At 35.6% G+C, this 20632-nt stretch overlaps 1 protein-coding gene across 2 annotated transcripts in view; it reads right to left on the bottom strand.

Annotated features, from left to right (window-relative positions):
• The window catches only part of LOC135720565 (cGMP-dependent protein kinase 1), a 186782-nt gene that overhangs the window by 32135 nt on the left and 134015 nt on the right, over positions 1-20632 (bottom strand). For both annotated transcript variants that reach the window (XM_065242768.1, XM_065242767.1), the window contains exons 6-8: positions 17964-18041; positions 16934-17028; positions 3868-3933 (exon numbers count right to left, since the gene is read on the bottom strand). In XM_065242768.1, the coding sequence (XP_065098840.1) occupies positions 3868-3933; positions 16934-17028; positions 17964-18041 (239 nt within the window). The remainder of the gene's footprint in view (positions 1-3867; positions 3934-16933; positions 17029-17963; positions 18042-20632) is intronic.

Raw genomic sequence — 20632 nt, 5'->3', positions numbered from 1 at the left:
AAATAGTTCCCATTTGATTATGAGCTTCTAGTACTATTTAGCTCTTTTTTGGGGGTGTAGTATATGGAAAGAACAAGTTCAAAGCAACATGAGGGGAAATAAATAACTAAAGTGAAATGTTTTGGTGAAAAGTATCCTCACCACAGATGGGTTTATTTTAGTCTGATAATGCAACACTTGAGTCTCATCTCTACCGGTACTCTCTTCATTAAGCCTGCATGGTACTCTCTTTGCAGTATTTTATATATTTTTTTACTACTAAAAGAAAGGTATGTGTTGCACATTAAAAAGCATTAAGACTGACTGTCCACTTACCATATCACAGTCCTGTAACAGTATGAGAACATTAGACTTATTTTATAAAGATTACAACTTCATACTAAAGACTTTGAGCCAAATTAAAGATATGATTGACACTGCTGGTCAAATGACTTTTATTTAGGCCACTCTGGATTCAGATAAACCCGCTTATAATTATATATAAAAACAAAATAAATTCTAACTGAATATCAATCATATTCATAGTTGTTTTTATGTTCGTTACTGTAAAAATGTTTTATCTTGTTCATTTGGTGGCTAAAATGAAGCCAGCTGAAAATGTGTTTCAGGTTTTAAGTCTAAACGTATGAAATGCTCCACGTCTGATATAAGTCCCACAATTATTTATAACGTTAATAAAAAACAGAAAATACCACAGCTGAGGAGGTATATAGCTGTAAAGGACAATTATCACTTTTCACAATTGTCATACTGTGAAAGCAACACATGTTAAGAAAGAAAACCTTAGACCTTAAACTATTATGATGTTATTACATAGATCTGACCTGAATACTTGTGTGTTGTGTTTGGGCATCTGTATAGCTTTAACCATGTGACAGGTGAATTTGTGAATACATGCACTATTAAAAATATTCTATGTTTATGACCAATTACTCAAAATTCGACAAAATAAAATTACTTAAAATGTATTATTAAAACTCAACAGCTGGACTGTTATTTTAAGTATGTTATTAATAACACATAATTTAATACAGGAAAATACTATATTATTTATACATTCTTTTTTCTGTTACATACAAATTTGTGTAAATTAAGAATTTAAATCTGTAATTTAATTACAAGTGCATACTAACAATTTAACATGAAAAAACACAAACATGTAAAATAATATCTGTTTAATAATAAATATATTGTATAAAGTGTATAGGGTCACTTAAGATTGAATATGTAATCACCTAACCTAACTAAACTCAATCATCTCAGAATGGTGCAAAACCCAGTAAAAACGTGAGATCACTCGATGATCACATAGACATCACACCATTCGCATACTGTGAGATTATTATATTGTGGGTAATATATGCAAGCTCATTGTGAGTGCATGGTATGAGTGCACAATAAGTGTGCCTTATATACCATATAAAATGTCAAGACATGGCATCAAGAAGCTTATAAATAAAGCTGACACAGGTAAAACTGGAGATAAAAGTGATTGGGATTCACAGATGTATGTTGTCCAAGCATCGTGGCCTAGTGGTTAGAGAGTTAGACTTGTTTGTAACCCAGAGGTTGTTGTTTCAATTCCCACAGCTGGCAGGAAGTGACCAAAGTATTTTTTGGTGATGGTTGCTCATTATTTGTGTCTGTTTGTGGTTTGTGTGTGTTAATGACTTGCAGTGGATGGGTAAAATACAGACAATCATTTCTCTATCACTTTTCTTTTATTGGTCACTTTATTGAAGGTGATCATAATAATCTGGGGAAAATCTGTAAAATAATAGCTGCAGAACTTTGTAAAATTACTTTTGGACTTTATTAAGAGTTTAGAAATTGTTCTTTAATTTTATGGTTTTTGTTTGGCAGCCACTGCTACACATTTTTGTATGATTTTTTTTAGAGGTGCAGGTACATAGGGTATTAAATTGGCTGTAGTTGCTTTAACATCAACAGCATGCAAATTAAGTGATTTCCAAACCTAATTCTTGACCCAGCTATAAAGATACACTGTAATAAATATTTAGTGTATTTAATGTCATCCCTGTGTATTTTCTGAAACCACCAAAATATATGACTGTCCTGATACAGGATAAGAGATATAGACACAAATCAAAGTCACTATTAGTTTCCATTACTGCACCTGCAAGTAAGTCTTAGAATTAGCTCACATTTTTATTATAGCTTTTTGAAATGGTGAACACTAGCAGGATAAAAATATTATATGGGTTGCTATTTAAGATGATATTAGCTTTAAATCATAATGTCTTTCTTTGATGTTGTCATTATTCATTAGGCGTTTGGAGTCCTGTCAGTGGAGGTCACAGATGACTTTAGTAACATGAGATTTATTACACACAGATTTAAAGGCTGATTTCAGTGTTAATCTATTTTATGAACTGTCCTCAATAAAAGTTACATTTCATTACTGCTATTAAAATACAAATGCACTGACATTGACACTATTAATGGACCAACAAGCTTCTTCTTAAAGGGCACATATTATGGCCATTTTTACAACATGCAACTTAAGCTCAGGTTTCAGCTCTCAATACCACATGAGTCATTTATTATAGCATGTGTATAATGCCCCTATTTGGGTGGGAGCAAATAGGGTGAGAGCGTGCCTGTACCCTTAAATGCAAATGAGCCACAGCTCCTCACTCCCTTACCAACAGACAGTGAGCACTTTTAGTTCAAATAGATTTGATTCAAGTGAATACAGTCTGAGACAATAGTATCTTTAGCTGCATTAGCGCTAAGAAACACATAAAAAAAGCTTTTGTGTAAAGTTAAGCAGTCAGGCAGTGGCTGTGGGCGGGGCTTTATCAGTGTGATGTCACATTAACTAGAGAATCAAAACAGCTGATGAAACTGATTTGGTTTAAGGGGATTTAACAAAGAAGGAGAGAGTGGATTTTTAGGGTTGTTGTGTTCACACAGTGCCAATAAATACAGTATGTATGTGCAGACACATTGTAAAAGTGGATTTTGCATAATATGAGGCCTTTAAAGTTGCCGTGTGTATTTTAGGTTTAATGATGTGTCAGTATGAGTCTAATTGTTCCATTAATGGGTGAAATGACCTGTTAGAGTCACATCTAGAAGCTTACAAAACCTAACCTATTCACTTCTACTGCCAGTCATCTTAAAACAAAAACGAGAATCTAATTCAGTCCATACATATACAAAACTTTACACACCACTGGTTTAGAGGGGAGAATATTAAATTCCTGTTACTATAGCAACCTATTCATTTCCATATGAAAAAGAAGTTAAACTTTAATGTTTCGTTTGATTGTTTTTTGAAAGTCCACTGGATATTTATTCTTTTATTTTCACAATATGCATGTGTAATAAAGATTGTTATCCTTCCAATGCTGCAACTATTTATTCAGAAACTGACTATGATGATGTGCACATCTTGTTATTGCTACGTGGCCTTTCAAATCTCCAACTGATCACAGGTCAGCCAGCCCACAAAATCACAAAAACAACATTCATTTAATGAGCAGTGTCATAACGCCGGCTTCATTCTGTATATCCTGTAGTGAGGGTAAAACCAGGGATTTCTTATTTTAGTGCACACTTGAGACAGAGCGTCTGGAGGGAAGACAGGAGATCTGTCAGTTCTGCTGGTTAAGACTTTACTATGTGAAACAAGCACACGCTTTATTTTCCACACAATCTGCTGTCATAGACTCTTTCTGGTGAGGCAACTGGTGTAAACTAGCAAAAGTTACCGCGGTGAAAGTCATGGGAGGTCAAATCAAATGAGCGGCAATAATTTAATGTGCCCAAAGTGGAAAAGATGAGAGCCTAATCAGATTTCACAGCCCACAAACACACAGACAGTATGGGAGATAAACTCACTCTCTGTCAATGACGAGGCAGGTAACAGATTCAGCAGCGATGACATTAGCCGTCCTGATGTCTTCTCTGAAAACAAAGAACACATGTCAGTCAAATACCCATAAGTGTATTATTACTGATGAGCTGTGTATGTGTTTATAGAGCAATCTCTTCTATGCTAAGCACAATCTTACACAGAGTTTAGATGTTTACGGTTGCGATATTAATATTAATATTGAACTATATGTCTGTTAATTTATGACCAATCTGATCAATATTCTAAGGTATAATGATACATGTTATAATATTACTCATACTAAGTATTTGTTTGTATATCAAGTTACATGTTTCACAACGCACACGTAAGTGGTGCATGAGCCTTGTCTGAGCTGCGTGTCAGGACCTCATTTGCTGCAAGTGGACATTGTGTTTTAATAAGCGTGCAGCTTAACACCAGTACAACAATTTCAACTTCACATTAATTTATTTGTGAATGACAGTACAACACAAACACGTTCCCTATAACATCTAATTGTTTTCATATTTATTAATATGTTTTAATATATTCATATTATACTCATGGGCCATTCCACTGAATTGCTGCCATTTGTGTTCCCGAGGACATTATATGTATACAATTGGAAGTTAACTAACTCTAAGAGCATTTTATTATGAAGCAAAGTGTCCTGCATGTTAATCTTACACCAAATTGAAACTATATAGTTTAAAACATTAATAAAACTACATAAAACATTGAAAAATTGAATTTTTTATATGTCCCTGCTCTGTATCTCTATACTTTTCCTTTAAATATAAAGCAATTTACAATTTTTCAGATGTCTTCATTTTTTGCATTTTTGTGTGGGTCCATATCTCATCTTTGCTTTAAATATTTTTACCATTGAAAAAGTCATAATATTCCTGGTACCCAACATGCCCCCTGAAAATCTAGGAATACTCCACAAGTCACATTTTCAAGAAAAAGTTAAATTATCTGGATCTTCTGAAGGTCATGTAAAGATCAAAAGTACATTTTCTCATTTTCTTTTCTGTATATTTTATAATATTGATGCTATGACTATAAATGTCTTAATGTTCAGTTCTGTTACCTGTATTATTTCTTTGATGTTATTGGTTTATATAAAAAAAGAATTGGCTCAATTTCTTCACGCTATTAGCGCATATTTAATTCCGCTATATTTCATCTATTTGTTATTTTCAACCCAGCATTGGGTCAAAAAGGGATGAGCCCAGATTATAATTTAACCCATGCAGGATTGTTTCAACCCCAAAATATTGGGTTGTTTTAACCCATTGTTGGGTCAAATATAAAATTTTCTGGGTTCATTTTGTCACATCAATCCATGAGCATTAAAACCATGTGTTGGAGCCAAAAGGTATTTTTTATTGCACCACTAGAGAGTGCTATGTTTTAAATGGAAACACATGTTAATATAAATTAAGGTGGTTTGGGTGTTTGTTAGTGTGTGCACGGGTGGCAGGATCTATGGTTCTTACCATAGCCATAAACATAGCCATAGCCGTATCCATTATATTATCCTGCAGTTTAAATCTTTTTAAAGCAACACTATGTAGTTTTTTTACCTTTAAATAATGTCTCTAAAATTATTTCAGTGATAGAACAACTTTTAACTAGACAAATTGTGCTGTTGCTGCAACCTGAGCAGCCTCCTACCTGCTACAAGCACACTCTGAGAGTGGCGGTGGAGGGTAGGAAACACTCCCCCTGCCTGCAGAAGAGTGTCTGATACCTTCATAATACATTTTCAAGACCCTGTGATAGTACATCGACTTTAAATAGGTTGAATGACATGTCCACCATAGCCTGACAGGGTCTGTATCGCTTTTACTCATACTTTAAAACGTAGGGTTTCAGGGTAGTAACCAAAGCACAAAAAAACTACAAAATTCGAAAGCTTTACGGCATACGTCACTTCCTCCACTTCCTCAACACAATTTTTTTATGTGAATTTTGCTGAAGGCTACTTAAGGAGTGTAGAGAGCAACTTTATTAAGTGGCTCTGTGGCACCGTGTTAGTGTTACGGACCTATGACACAGGTGACCTGGGTTCAATTCCCCTTTAAGGCAATTTTTTATATAAACTCACGATCTTGATTCATACATAAATGAGATCTTCTTTATAAATGACGACAATTATCTTGCATATAGTTCCCTGTATTCAGATACTGGATTCACGTGTTCACGTATTTATCTTTCTTTTACTGTCTATGTATTTACATTACAATCCAGGATGCTATAGCAGTCAAACTTGCTCAAACTCACACAGTGTAAAACCAAACCCTATTCATTCACCAATCAGATCCGAGCGTTTCTCTCTTCTCTCTTCCTCATTTGCTGCGTTCTGCTGTCACTCGCGTGACGTATTACAAAGCGGCATACCTAAACACATCGGTTTACTTGCATTTGGAGCGACAATTTTCACACAAAAGAGAGGAAAAACAAGCGCCATTGCGGAAAATCCTGGTGGCGAGGGAGAGAGGGACGATGCAACAATATTTGTTTCGAAAAAGGCAAGGAAATACTTCTGGTCATTTCTCAATTGGAAGGCTGCAGGCTCCGGAGGTCAAATATGCAGGCTGCATACGTCATCAAGCCTGGTTTATTAAGGTAAACTGAGCATTACATTCGCAAGTCATAAGCATACTGCAACAATTTACAATTAACTAAGTGTAATAGTCAACTTTATAATTGTTAATATTCTGAAATAAGACAGTCTTGATGATGTATGCAGCTTATAAATATGACATTCGGAGGCTGCAACCTTCAGATTGAGAAATGGCTTCTGCCACGAGTTCCTCATCAGAAAGTTGTAACATGACTGCGTTTCTCCCTGATGCCTCAAAATGTTGATCGTTTAGCGTTTTAAAAGTTTAGTTTTTAGTTTAGTTTTAAGGTTGGCCAGTTCTTTTCCTTTGCGACAGTGGCCTCTAGGGGCGCTAGGCGTGAAAAATACATGTCTAGTGCCCCCTAGTGGCCAAAAAGTTCCGCGGTGTGCCTTTAACATGCAAATCCTACAGTAAATGAACGGCATTATTCAAAGGATATTGGCGTGTGGACATTGTTTATTCCAGTTATGAGTAAAGAACACCTTACCACCCTGCCAAGGCTTTATTCACTTTATTTGAGTACGTGCAGATTGAAACGTTGTTTGTGAAGGATTTTTGATAGAGATCAGATTCAGAGCGATAATCAAACATACACAGAGTTTGAACTGTTTGCCCTAAGGCAGGGGTGCCCAACCCTGTTCCTGGAGGGCTTCTGTCCTGCAGACTTCAGTTCCAACCCAGCTCCAACACACCTGTCTGTAATTATCAAGCAACCCTGAACACCTTGATTAGCTGCTTCAGCTGTGTTTGATTGGGGTTGGAGCTAAAATATGCAGGATGGTATCCTCTACATACATCCCGTTTTATGGGTAAGAGCGCCAACTGGTGGATAATAGCATTACAGATTGAACGAAAAAGTGTTTTCTCTTAATTGACGAGTTAACTCGATCAGTCAACTCGCCAATGGCAGAAAAAGAGTTAAGACAAAAGTGGATGTAGTTAGTTTTTTCTCAAATAGCAAGAGAATTGTGAACGGGTTTATGTTTGTTACCTGCATTTCGGAGAAGACTGCTTTACAAACAAGGCCCAGTTCAACGCCGGATTTGTCAATTGCTGGATTTGAATGATGGAGCTGTCCCCATGTTAAAAGACCCCATTCAGTAGTCAGAACCACAGGCAGTAAATTAATCTTAATCTAATTCGAAGTGTTTTTTTTCAATTGGCACATGAGTGCATATAATGTAAACAACATGAACATATAGCTGTGCTGTACTTGTAACTCTTTATCTACTCCCACTGTATGCTTCCAAGAGTTCTGCCTTTTCAGGGAAAAAAACGTAAAGGCTGTTCTGTCTTTTATAAATCTGTTCTGTCTTTTTTACAACACGAAAGACTTTTTGAACATTTGAAGGATGAAATACTATTCTATAGGTACCCAAGATTAACAGAAACTTTGTATGTTATGTTATCTTTATATAAAACATTTTTAAGTGTTATTTCTACCATAGAACCCATAACGTGGTACATACTATTAATGTAATATAAAATCACTTCCCTACAGGCATCTGTAAATCATTTAATCAACAAGAGGAAAACAACTCATCGAAAGCCATTAGACTGTAGCAGAAAAATTATCAACTCTGTAAGATTTATTCTTCATAATCAGTGATAAACCAAACAGTGTTAATCATCATCCATTATTACTGCACGGCACTTTCACTTCACAGCATAACAAAACACTCTGCGCAGTAACATCACACACGCACATGCACGCACGCACAAAATGATAAACACAAGGGACAAGATACATTGGGACAAAAACAAAGCAGATACATTGAAGTACATTTGCAGTATGATTATGAAGCAGTATATCAATGCCTGTACAGAGCATAAGGTTACCAAACTGTCACACTATGTGATTTCAGATGCAGGGGGATTTTCAGAGAGTATTTGTACTGGGGTTTTATGCAGTCTCTGATGAAGCGATGAATGTAACAGTCGACTGTCATGATGATGATGAAGCAAACTAAGGCTGTGACCGACTCCGAAAGACTACAATACTAATTTCTTGCTAGAAATGCTATCAAATGTAAATATATAACTTTATTTACACAACAACTGTGCTCCAGACATGAGTGAATTTTTTCAGGACTGAGGCGGAGTCACTGTACGCTTCACCAATAGTGTAAGGAGAGCCATTAATCCACTTGACATTAACTGGGACAAATAGTCATCAAACCCACTCTAAAAAAACACCTGCAAGTGCCATTGTTCCCAGACACTGAGGTGACAGATCTTGAGGAACTTTTCCCATAGGACGGCCATGTTGTTGGAGGAGATCTTTGGGAGTGTATTATGAAAAACCCATCTGAGTTCATTGTTTTTGGCAGTGCCTCTTTTGAGTAGAGCCCATAAACAAGCATCCACCCAGAACACCCTAGCAACAGCATTATAATGCCCTGGCAACCACTCACATAACCAAAGGCATTGTGTTGCTGTGAGTTTTGCATGAGCAAACATTTGTCACATTTACTCAATCTTTTACAGATACACTTAACATATTCAGCCATTTCACTGCACATTACACTAAAAAACACCAACAAAAACATCTGCATACAGCAGGTCTTCTACATTGTATGTACAGTAGAGTTTTCAGCTACACAGTTATCCAAACTACCTGAAATAATACAAACTCATCAAATTATCTAATTAATGTATGTCTAATAACAGTGGATATACTGTATGCTATACCATACTTGAACCGTACTTGAATGCAATAGCGTATTAGACTCATCGTCAACTTTCACAGAATGGCCTCCAATAAGCAGACAGCAGATGTGAATATAGTCTGAAGTGGGTCTGAGATGTCATCAGACAGTCCATCTAGTTTTTTCCACACAGCGCAACATCATCAAAATGTGGCGTTATTTTGCGGTCTCATAAGTTTTTATATAAAATTATATAATTATCTGTCATGAGACAGAGTAAACTTTTCTGGCTTTATTTTACTAACACACATAAACAATCTCAAGCATGTGCGCATGCTGCCTGTCAGTGTGGGAGGACCGAACTCCTTTCAGGCTTTGCACACTTGAACGGTCACACACACGTATAATAATAACACACAAGTAAACACACAGTTTAGGGAAACAGTAGTTTTAGACTTGTGGCTATAGTGCATTACTGTAGGTCAGTGTTTTTTTTTTAAACCTTTAAACTCTTTCCCCGCCGATGTTTTTTAAAGGTCCCGTTCTTCTTGTTTTTTTTTAAGCTTTGAGTTTATGGTGTGCAATATAACGTGTGTAAAAAAACGCATATTTTTCACACAATTTACTTATCTGTATAGCGCTGCTTTCACTGTCATAAAAGCGGGCTGATGTCTTCCTTGTTTTATGAAGTCCCTCCTTCAGAAATACTTAACGAGTTCTGATTGTGTAGTTTGTTTAGTGTGTTGTGATTCGACAGCAGCTTAGCTTAGCAGAGCTGTTAAAGCTTAGCTGGCGACTGACATATTTCTGTGGGCGGAGTTTAGTCAAAAACTGTTTTATTGACATCATTCAACCGAGAACTAGAGGGCTGTAGTCCAAACTGACCATTCGCTGTAGGCTTTGAAAGGGGAATTCTGTAAAAAAAAAACAATATCGCTTGGCAGTGAACTATGAGCTTTAGCATTTTGCAGGTATTATTTATGCTTTAACAGCAACATAACGGTACGTTCAAACGGGGCGTAAGCGTTAACGCTTCCCATTCACTTTTAATGGGTGACATCAAGCGTTGGCGATCTGAATTGTGGATCCGTCGGCGCCGCGTCACTGCCGTTGCTGACGGCAGAAGTTGAACATTCCTCAACTTTTTAAGCGGCAATGCGAGCTTCAGCCAATCAGATTGCCTTATGCAAATAACCTAGGCAGAGCCAGCCAATTACATTTGTGGAAGACCGTAGCATGTGCTGCGGCCACTGTGATTGGCCGTTGGCCACGCTTCGGACAAGCCTTCCGTCATGCGTTAAAGGGGCAATCAGTGGGATCTACCCCCACCTAGTGGTGGAATTGTATTTTGCATTCAAACGAACTGTGCTTTCTAGCTCCTCCCCTTTCCAAATGCGTGTTGCAAATACGGTAGCCGTTATGTAATCGCTGATCTCCTTGTCCGTTAAAGCTGGTTCACGTGATCTGAATGAAAACGCTTTGTGGAAACGCGTTGGTAGGCAAGTGCTTTTTGTCCCTCTCTGCTATTATAGTTTATCAATACGGCGGAACGATATGGATGCCTCCTTGGACTTACCCGTTCAATGTAAGTAAAGAGAAGAAATTCTAAGCTTACAAAGAAAAGTCAGATCACTGGCAGAGGTCATTTGACACCAACAAGGACATATTTATGAATAAAGACATTGATTTTGATTAATAAAACACTTAAAATCCTACTTTTTGCCCCTTTAACGCTTTCGCCCCGTGTGAATGAGCCATTACCCACTAAAAATGGGATCAGGAAGAACGTGACCTTTAAAAAAGTTGCCAGTCAGCGCCAGCATTTTTCATGATTTTCACAAATGGTTAATGTCTTTCAGAAAATGTTCTTCTTAAAATATATAAACATACAATATATCAATTGAAAGAACAGACCCTCTGCTTCAAAAACAAAAACAAAAATTTCATCCTACCTTCATTAGTTCTCTTTTTATCCCTGTTCAAATATGGATAGGTTTCTTCAAAAACACAAAATTTTAAGTCAAAAGCTGAGATAATTGCATTTTTGTGAAGGAGAGCTCAGATTCAAAGCGATCCTCAAAACGTACACGGACATACATCTGTTTGCCCTAGGGCGATACTTCCAGGTTCTATAAGTTGCAGAATCTTAAAGTTGTATTTATTTTTCATATTCTCATTTTGTTTCTCTGTTCTTATTTTATAACTGACTGACTGTTTACTTTACAGTTCTCAATAGATCTGAATTAAAAGTCCTGAAACATGCTAGTGGTGCCAATAACATCCAATTATATCACTGACAGTGATTCTAATATCAAGCGTCAATTCTAAACGACTGAGACCGGTACATGAAAACAACATTTGATTAGATTCTCAGATTTCAGAGAGCCGTCCTCAAATGATGATACAGAATAAGTGAGACAGCGTAACTCACAGCAGTCATTCAATCAAACTCCATCTAACGTAAGAATATGAGAGAAAGCACAGGGTTGTCAATCAAACACAACTGAACCCAAAGCCATTGATTCATTCAAAGTAACATTCAGAAAGTGATCTTTAACATAGATGTATTTCAATTATGTATAAACCTTTGATCCTGTGTATGAGAACTCTTTTCCAACAGTGAATAAACCTCCTTCTGTTGGATAAAACGTGTAGTTTCTTTCTTTGGATCATTTTCACAATTTAATAAAACAAATAAATGAAAATAAAAAATGTCAGAGAAAAACCTCTTATTTTGTAAAATATAATAAATTGTTTTTAAAATTTGGCTATATGCCATGTTCTCATAGATCACTTTTTATATAGTTTTTATTCCACTGTGTAAACCTCATAAGAACAGAATGATCATGAGCTCTGATTTACATTTCCTTAAGTGCCAGCAATTGAATCGATTTGCTTGAACAAGGTGTTTTGCCTGAGAGGGACATGAAAGTTTATTTAGCATACAAGCTGTTGCACATCAAAGCGGTAGGCAGCCTTTAATCCACAAGACTCAGGTATTGTTATTCCTGTTACTTAGTTAAAGCCGAAACTGCCACCGTATCACACGAACGCAATTCAGAGCGCCTGAAAATATGCTTTAAGATAAAACGCAGACTGTTTAAGATCATCCACTTCACTGAAGGACTGATTGGCTTGCAAAACACATTCACAAACGAGTAACCAACAACAAATAAAGGCGGTAAGATTGTAGTAATTAAAGCTGAGAGCGAGATCAAAGCCATGAAGATGAAGAAGACCCATCTGTTAAGAGTAACAGCTCTTCAGGTAAAAACTAATCCACAACACACAAACACACACACAAACGCACACACACAGATTTATAAGCTTGTTTCCACATGGGGACCTCAAAATTCTCCCAACAAAGTAAAGTCAAAAGAATCAGATTCAAAGGTCGACTTGTAATGACAACTACTGTATGTATTTGTGATTCTGAGACCATGGCAAGAGTAGGGATGTGCACTAATGGTCGAATATTCGATCTGCAATAATAATTTGAATGCAAAAATGTTATTCGAATGTTTGTTTGTTTTTAATGCACCACCGCAATGCACTTTTTCACTTCACCAGTACCGTCTTTTACAGATTTTAATGTAAAATATCCATGAAAATAAATTTGTATGTATTTCTGATTGTTTTGGCAATTCAGACCACTGAATAATTTTTAACAGCGGGTTGTCTGTTTTCGTCTATCAGCTCACGGGTTATTTAGATGTGCTGCTACGCCACATCAGTGCATCATGAGAGATTTGTTAGCTTTCTGTTATATAGCCGACTTTATTTTGTTAATACAAGACCGATGCAAAGAACATTTATAATATCCGGTGCTCCGTTGAAAATGAACCGGATAACTAAAAAACAGTAACAATAGCTCTGTCTTTGTGAAGTGTTGTTAAATTAAGTTCGTAATTTTGCACAGTCAGCAAGTATGTATCAAGTCAGCTTACATTATTTGTAAATTAATGTTAAATTCAGATTCTTGTTAGATCATCTGTTGATCTTACCAGATAACCACGGAGCAGAGTTTTCTTCGCAGCCAGCATTATTCTAGAATGAAAAACAGACTTTCACCAGAGCAGGAAGACTAAATATGATTGTCTTTCTTTACTAAAACAAGTCTAACTAAATAAAGAAGGCATTTATATGCAGTCTGTGCAGTCTGTTATGTAGCCCATGTTTTTTTGTTTTTGTTTTTTTGCTCCGGGCTCTCATTTGGTGTTTTGAGTTTGTTTACATGATGATAGCTTACTTTATGTCAAGTCCTCAAACTTTAAACTTGGCTTGGGCATAATATATATGTTATGTAATATTTGGTATTATATAATTTTTGTTAGATCAAACAGTACTGAATTCATACAAACGACCGACTTGAAACACCAAAGAATTTGATCCGCGTGGGGTTTTAATATCATTTTCTGCAGGCTTTTTTTAAAGAATATTTTTTGTTTGTTTTATTTTTTTAATTATAAATAGCCATATATACAGAATATAAGCTTATCTTGTTGTGTATATTTCCTAATTATATATGCATTCTGTGAAATTGTGACTGAATGAACAATACATAAAACGTCATTTAAAAAAACAAATATTCAAATATTATTTTAATCTCAAATATTAGAATAGTATATTACTGAAAAATGCCCATCCCTAGACAAAAGCACATTTTCTTTTTGGAATTTATCATGTAAATATTCTAGTGCAGTGTATTGTAATATAAACCTCAGCTTCTCAGTCATCTCTTTTCTCCTCTGATCTCAGCTCAGAAACAACACTGAGTTTCACTTTCTGGTCGATAGACCGCACTGACCTAAAATGAAGCATTACATTAACAAGACCTTTTGCCTTTAGATTTTACTGTACAGGACATTGAGATTCATCTCACAAATCGCTGAAAGCAAATCTTGGTGGATAGAAGTGCCAAAGGTCTGACTGTCCTCTCTGATCAAAGCTTTTATTTCATTATGTTTTATACTGTATCTGTGATTCAAACTAAATCTTTCTCCTACAGTTGTGTGTGAGCTTATTCAAAGTCAAAGACTAACTAAGAGTACTGCTCAAGTCTCTACAAAAATACTGTAAATACACTGTTTCAAATCTATTTAGGTGAATGTCTAACAATAACACAACACAATTGAGATTATTTGACATGCATAATTCCACTTCTCTCCACTAGAGGTCATGACTGCACACATTTAAATAATTTACAAAATCTGTTTAAAAAAGTTTCACGAGTAAATAATGGAAGTAAATGTAAACATTTGTTTGTAAAATGTCTCTTCACTTAGATCTGAGTGATGCTGCCTGCAGTAAAAATACAACGGTTGATACGTATTCATGTTGAATGACACAGTAAATACACAGTATTTAAATGCATGTTTATATGTGTTTATCCACACTAGCAGTGCAGCTGTATAAATGCACACATTTCACAACACAGCAGCATCACTACAGGACCAACAACACAGGAGATTTCAGCTCTCTCTACTACTGCGTTATTTAATAAGCAATGTGAATAGGTTTATTTATAGCGTGACTCCATCTGCTATACCTATAAAAATAAACCATGGTATTAACATAGTAAAAGTATAGGACAGAAAAAAATGCAGAATGAAGTTAAAACAATTTGCTTTGCCAACCTATTATTTTAAGTTTTGACTTTAACATAAATTATAAAAACAAGTTGAAAAAAGATGTTGATTTGACATCATCTATGTTTACTATGGTAAGACAACGGTAAATGTGTGTTTACAATGTTCGCTACAAATACTGTAGTTAAACTACAGTGTGGCTACTGTAAAACATCCATGTCAAGGCTTGTGACAAAAATAAATCATTAAATTTTATTCCTGTGTAGGTTCATTGTGCGTGTCTCTGCTTTTCTAATCTTTAATATATCTTCATGGTCTGCACCCTCAGACACAAGATAACTGAATATGTCAACATGTTGACTGCTCAGTATAGGAGGAAGCGCTCGGCATGGCCATCGGCTAAGGAACAACAGACTAAGTTATGTTGTTTATGGTCTTTGTAAAATCCTCTTCTTTCCTGTGCTGCCACTGTGAACTAATGCTTTTATTGCTTGTTGACATTGTGGACTTTAAAGTAATATGAACCTCAGTTTTAGAGCTGTTCATGTAACTCAGTAAAGTCTAACTAAATACATCAAGCTTAATGGAAAATCTTGCATAATGGAAAAAGCATAATGGATAATTTCAAGTCTTATGAGTAAGGTGGACACACAGCCCAACTTAAATATGCCAGCACTCCAGTAACATAAAATCTCATTGGTTTCTAATAACATCATGAAACAAAACCTACACTACAATATTTGATGAAAGTCTGATTTCAACCAATAAAATGTTTTATGTTAATAATTTTTGCAGACAAATGTATTACTGTAGAAACAGTTTTGCTCATGTAGGATGAAGAGAGAGAGATTTTGATCTCTTCCTGTAATAGGGCATACACACCAAATCAACAATTTGAACAAGTAGATTACATACAAAGAAAAATAGACGTGAACTTGCGGGGGGCGGTGCAAATCACGCAAATTGGGAGGCACGACTGGTGTAAAAAAATGCGCTATTGATCTCAAACGCGTCTTCGCACAAGGTGAAAATATTTTCAAATCCAGAGAAAAATTAGCATGACACAAAGAAAATCCAGCATTTGGTGTGCAGGTGACCAGATTTTTCAAATGACAAAAATAAACTTTCCTAGTTCAATGGTTAACATATCCTTGAAATCTTATTTGTTATATACCATGAAGTTAGAAACAGGGACAAAACCTTTTTGAATGTTTTCATCTTTTTATTGTTGTAAGTTTAAGGAAAACCGAACACCAAAAAACGGGACTGTCCCAGGAGAACGTCAAGTATACGCAGCATCATAAGGCATACACACCAAATGCGAATGCAATGGTTTGCGTGAGAAGATTACATACAAATCAATGTAAAGACGCGAATACCCACAAACTCAAGCAGGGTGAGGCAATTGGGCGACGCGATTGCTGCGAAAACGCATGCTTTTCGCCTCAAACACATCTTTGCGCAAGTTGAAAATATTCAACTCCAGCGAAAAATTTGCAGGACAAACTTAAATCCCATTAGCAATCTAGAGAAGAAAAAACACAATGCTTCGCGTTGGGGGCGTACACAGCAAACGCAAATAAAACAATTTGCACGAGTAGGTTACATACAAAGTCAATGCAAAGATGAAAATAGATGCAAACTCGTGCAGCTGGCCGATGTGAATGACGCGAATTGGGAGGTGTAATTGCTGTGAAAACGCATGCTATTCGCCTCAAAAGCGTCTTCGCGCAAGTTGAAAATATTTAACTTCACTGAAAAATTTGCGACATCTTCCTTTAATGGGGGCGTACACACCAAACAAGAAATCAACAATTTGCGTGAGTAGATTACATATAAAGTAAATGCAAAGAGGCAAATAGACCCAAACTCGTGCAGGCCAATGCGAATGACACGTATAATTGCTTTGTAAATACACGCTATTCGCTATAGTTGCATTACACAAAGTTAAAGCCCGCAAGTAATCTAGAGCTAGGAATGCAATGCTTCGCATTTGGTGTGTTTGCAGTTTAAGAATGTTGTATATGCTTTGTTTGGATGCATTTTAGTTTATTCTCAGTTAACAGTCCATTAAGCTTATCTGTGTGGCAAATGATCCATCGAAGGTTTAATCGATGTCAATGACCACTTTAGGAAAGATAGACAGAGACACCAGCTGTGATCGATGATCTATTTTAAGTAATGTGAGATTCTGCTTCATACCCTTGAAGAGCTCTTTCTCCAAACCAATCGCCTTTCCCCAGCGCTCGCAGGTAAACCGCGGTCCCGTTGGGTGAATCCTCTCGAGTAACATTCACCTGTAATTACAGTTTATTAAACATTAAAAGCTTAAATTATTCTAACACATACACACACACACACACATATATATATATATATATATATATATATATATATATATATATATATATATATATATATATATATATATATATATATACTGTGCAAAAGTCTTAGGCCACCATTACCAGCTTTGTTGTTTTAGCAAAGTTTTAATGTCCCATTGTCCCTCCATATTCATTTGTCACTCTTTTTTAAGATACAAACAAATTAAAAACAATTTTCAGAACTACATTTCTCCTTCGGGCTTCACTTAGTGTGACCTCTTTTGGCACGAAACACACCTTGAGCTTTTTTGAGGAGAGTGAAGTCCTGAAGTAATTTGATTAGAATGAGAAATTAGGATTTAATTTCATTTAGGTTCAAGAGATCCGGCAGCTCCCTGCTAGTGCTTAAGTTGAAGGGGAGTTTACCCTAAATACTTCACACTTCAGCTTATACTTTTATACTGATTTTAAAACTACATACACATTTCCTGTATTTTCTGGTTGTATTCTAATAAAGAGATATATATTCTGTCAGTCCCTTTATCTTAACAGCTTTTGATTCTTCTGTAACTTTTAAAACTTTTTTACTTCTTACTTAAAACAAAGTAACAGCAGTACCATATTTTTAATTGGATTGCTACATAAAGATTTTGTCTGTCTTATAATATTCACAGTAATGAGCTTTTAAACTGCCACAAAACAGCAGTGACAGAGCTCCGAGTTTAATCTCACATCCATTTATAATGCTTACAGCACTATTGGTAATGCTTAAAGCATTGTTTTCAAGTGAGAAAAACATTTTGATGTTATGTTGCAATTTAATAATTCATGCATCAACCGGCTAGAGGTTTGCGGGTGTTAGACCTTCATGAAAGCGAAAGCGTTTGATTCAGAAAAGATCTTACCTTTCCTTTGCTAATGATAAAGAATGTGTCCCCTCTGGCACCTTGTCTAATAATGTACTCTCCATCACTGTAGTGTGTCTGAGAAAAGAGATAAAGTGAGAGAGTATTAAACAAGTGCCATTTTTCCATCTGTCCAATTTCAACAGTGTTGCTCCATCACAGCCAGCCTCAAGCTATGAAGAAGACGACGTTTCAATCAAGCAACAGTCTTCTGCGGGCCTGTCACACCAAAACAAGACCATACAAATAAACGGTCCTTTTCCACAAACACAATACAGATGCAGTACAGTAGTGGTTCATAAACTGGGGGGCGGTTGCGAGATGCTCCCAGGGGGCCCTGGTTTTATGACATTTTATGACAAAGTACATTCATTTATCATAAACTCAATGTAACTTAACCTCAAAAAATAAGGCTACTAACCAACAGCACTGTATCATTTAACATGTATTGTGTCAGGTGATAGGGACAGAGGGAGCAAACCTGCAACAAGACAACTGACATTAACCAACATTATCTGAATATTAGACTAGTTTGTATAAGTCCTGCTATTCATGCAAACAAATCTGTTTGTCATTGATTGACAAATCTCTGGACATCAAGACCTAACATGTTTGTCATAATTTCAGAGATTACCTGTAAGTCTAAACTCACAGCTCTGAAGTAAAATTGACCATAAAGCAGACTAGTGAAAATCTTCATCTCAGCTTCTGAAAGTGGTCGTGCAATTCAAGGTTGTAAATCTGTAGATACTGCATAGATTTAAACCTCTTGCTTAATTACCAGAGGATAAAACAAATTTTCTCGAATTTTAGAAAAGAACCGCCTTCTCCACTTTTTAAAAAAAATTAATTGCGCAACACTCCTGATTGACAACTAGGAGGACCAATAGTCTTGATGATCCACCCGGAAAAATAAAATCCTCCGCAATACCTTTAACATTGATTGAATAAGGTCACGTCAAAGATTGAAATCATAATGAAATGAATAGATAAAATCAGACTTTGATGCTCATTATCTCAGAATTTGATTTTTGAAACTGTAGTATGGTTATTACAGACTGGGTCACATATAACAAAATGTTTTGTCATAATTGTGCTGCTTTTTCTCACATATTTAGACATTTGTATACATTTATAATTTAACTATGAATAGTGTAGATACCTGTCTATTATAGACAGATACTGTATATAAACAATATCCACTTCAAGTATATAGACAAAATATTATTGAAATATTTGCCTGCAAACTTAATTTTTAGCAAGTTTTACAATTAACCCCACCTATTTGTGTTTTGCTTGTGTAAAAATATAATTAATCAAATTCAAATATTTTTGAAAGATTGAGCCAAAACCAAAAAGCGTTAGGTTGTGCCCCGCTCTCCCCTACTTTTTCTTACCTTACCATGCAATAGACATGTTGTGCCTATTTTCCTAAATTTCACAAAAGACTATTGTTTTCCATAAAAAGCAGTACTTTAGCTTTCAATAATTGGGTCTATAATTTTTCTCATTTCCCTTCTTTGGTATTTTGTGAGTCTGGTTGTATTTTTAAGACACTAGAGCTATATACAGACATTATGATTGAGGTAAAAGCTTTTAGATTCTGCAGGAAAATCAATTACTAATTATTCTAAGCATTTAAGTAAAGGTCAACTGAAACTCTGAAACCTTTCCTGGGTTACAATAAACCAGATATCTCAAGGTTAAACAGAGTGATAAAGTTTTAATGAGAAACTATATCTTTACCAGGCAAAAAAAAGATATTTAAAGATGTTTTAGGGCCTTGATATTCTCTTATAATCTCACAATGAGAAGAAAAGCCAATAACCATCTTTAGACCTTTAAAATTGTTGTCCTTGTGATCCACTGAAGGACATTATCATCAAGCATCCATTTGGCCTCATTTAAAACAATAATGTAATGGCATTTGCTGTAATTTCACTTTTCAGATGCGTTTGATGCGAGTCATCAATGAAAGCTCTGTCTTTAAACTGAAATATCATACTGAAAACTTCTTCATACTGGGCTATACAAGAAATAATAAATCAAATGTTTGCTTGTGATGCAGACAAAAATCTTTTAAAGGTGTCATAGAATGTAAAACTGTATTTATCTCTGCATATATGAATATTAAGAGCTCTGTACATGATAATGACATACCGTGAGCCTCAAATGTGTTTGTTTTCTCATTTTTATTTAAACAGCGTGCACGCATACTGTAAGGCCGCTGGAAAACAGAACAATCTCAACATTACACTGACTGTGATTAACTGGATTGTTAATGCAGTAAAGACGATATTAACTTCTGTCAGAATTGCATTGTGAGCTGATCTTCCAAACATGGTAAGGAGAGTCACATTTCTGGCTGACGTCAGAGGTATTCAGGCCAATCACAACATTCTGGTTAACTGGCCAATCAGAGGACACTGCGCTTTTCAGAACGATGAGCTTTGTACAAATCAACGCGTTTCAGGGAGGCAGGGCATAAAGGAACAACATATATGAAAAATACGGTATATGGAAAATAATGTGTTTTTTAAACCATAACCCATGTGAAAGGATTGTATTATAAAAAATACACATAATAACGTTGTTTTTAGCAATGAAATATATGCTCTTAAAAGAGAACCAAAGATTTAATTACAAAAAATAACCTTTTAAAAAATACA

Source organism: Paramisgurnus dabryanus, chromosome 1 (assembly GCF_030506205.2).
Source record: "Paramisgurnus dabryanus chromosome 1, PD_genome_1.1, whole genome shotgun sequence".
Classification (NCBI taxonomy): domain Eukaryota; kingdom Metazoa; phylum Chordata; class Actinopteri; order Cypriniformes; family Cobitidae; genus Paramisgurnus; species Paramisgurnus dabryanus.
The sequence above is the reverse complement of the archived record's forward strand: the minus strand, read 5'-3'. Positions and strand labels throughout refer to the sequence as shown.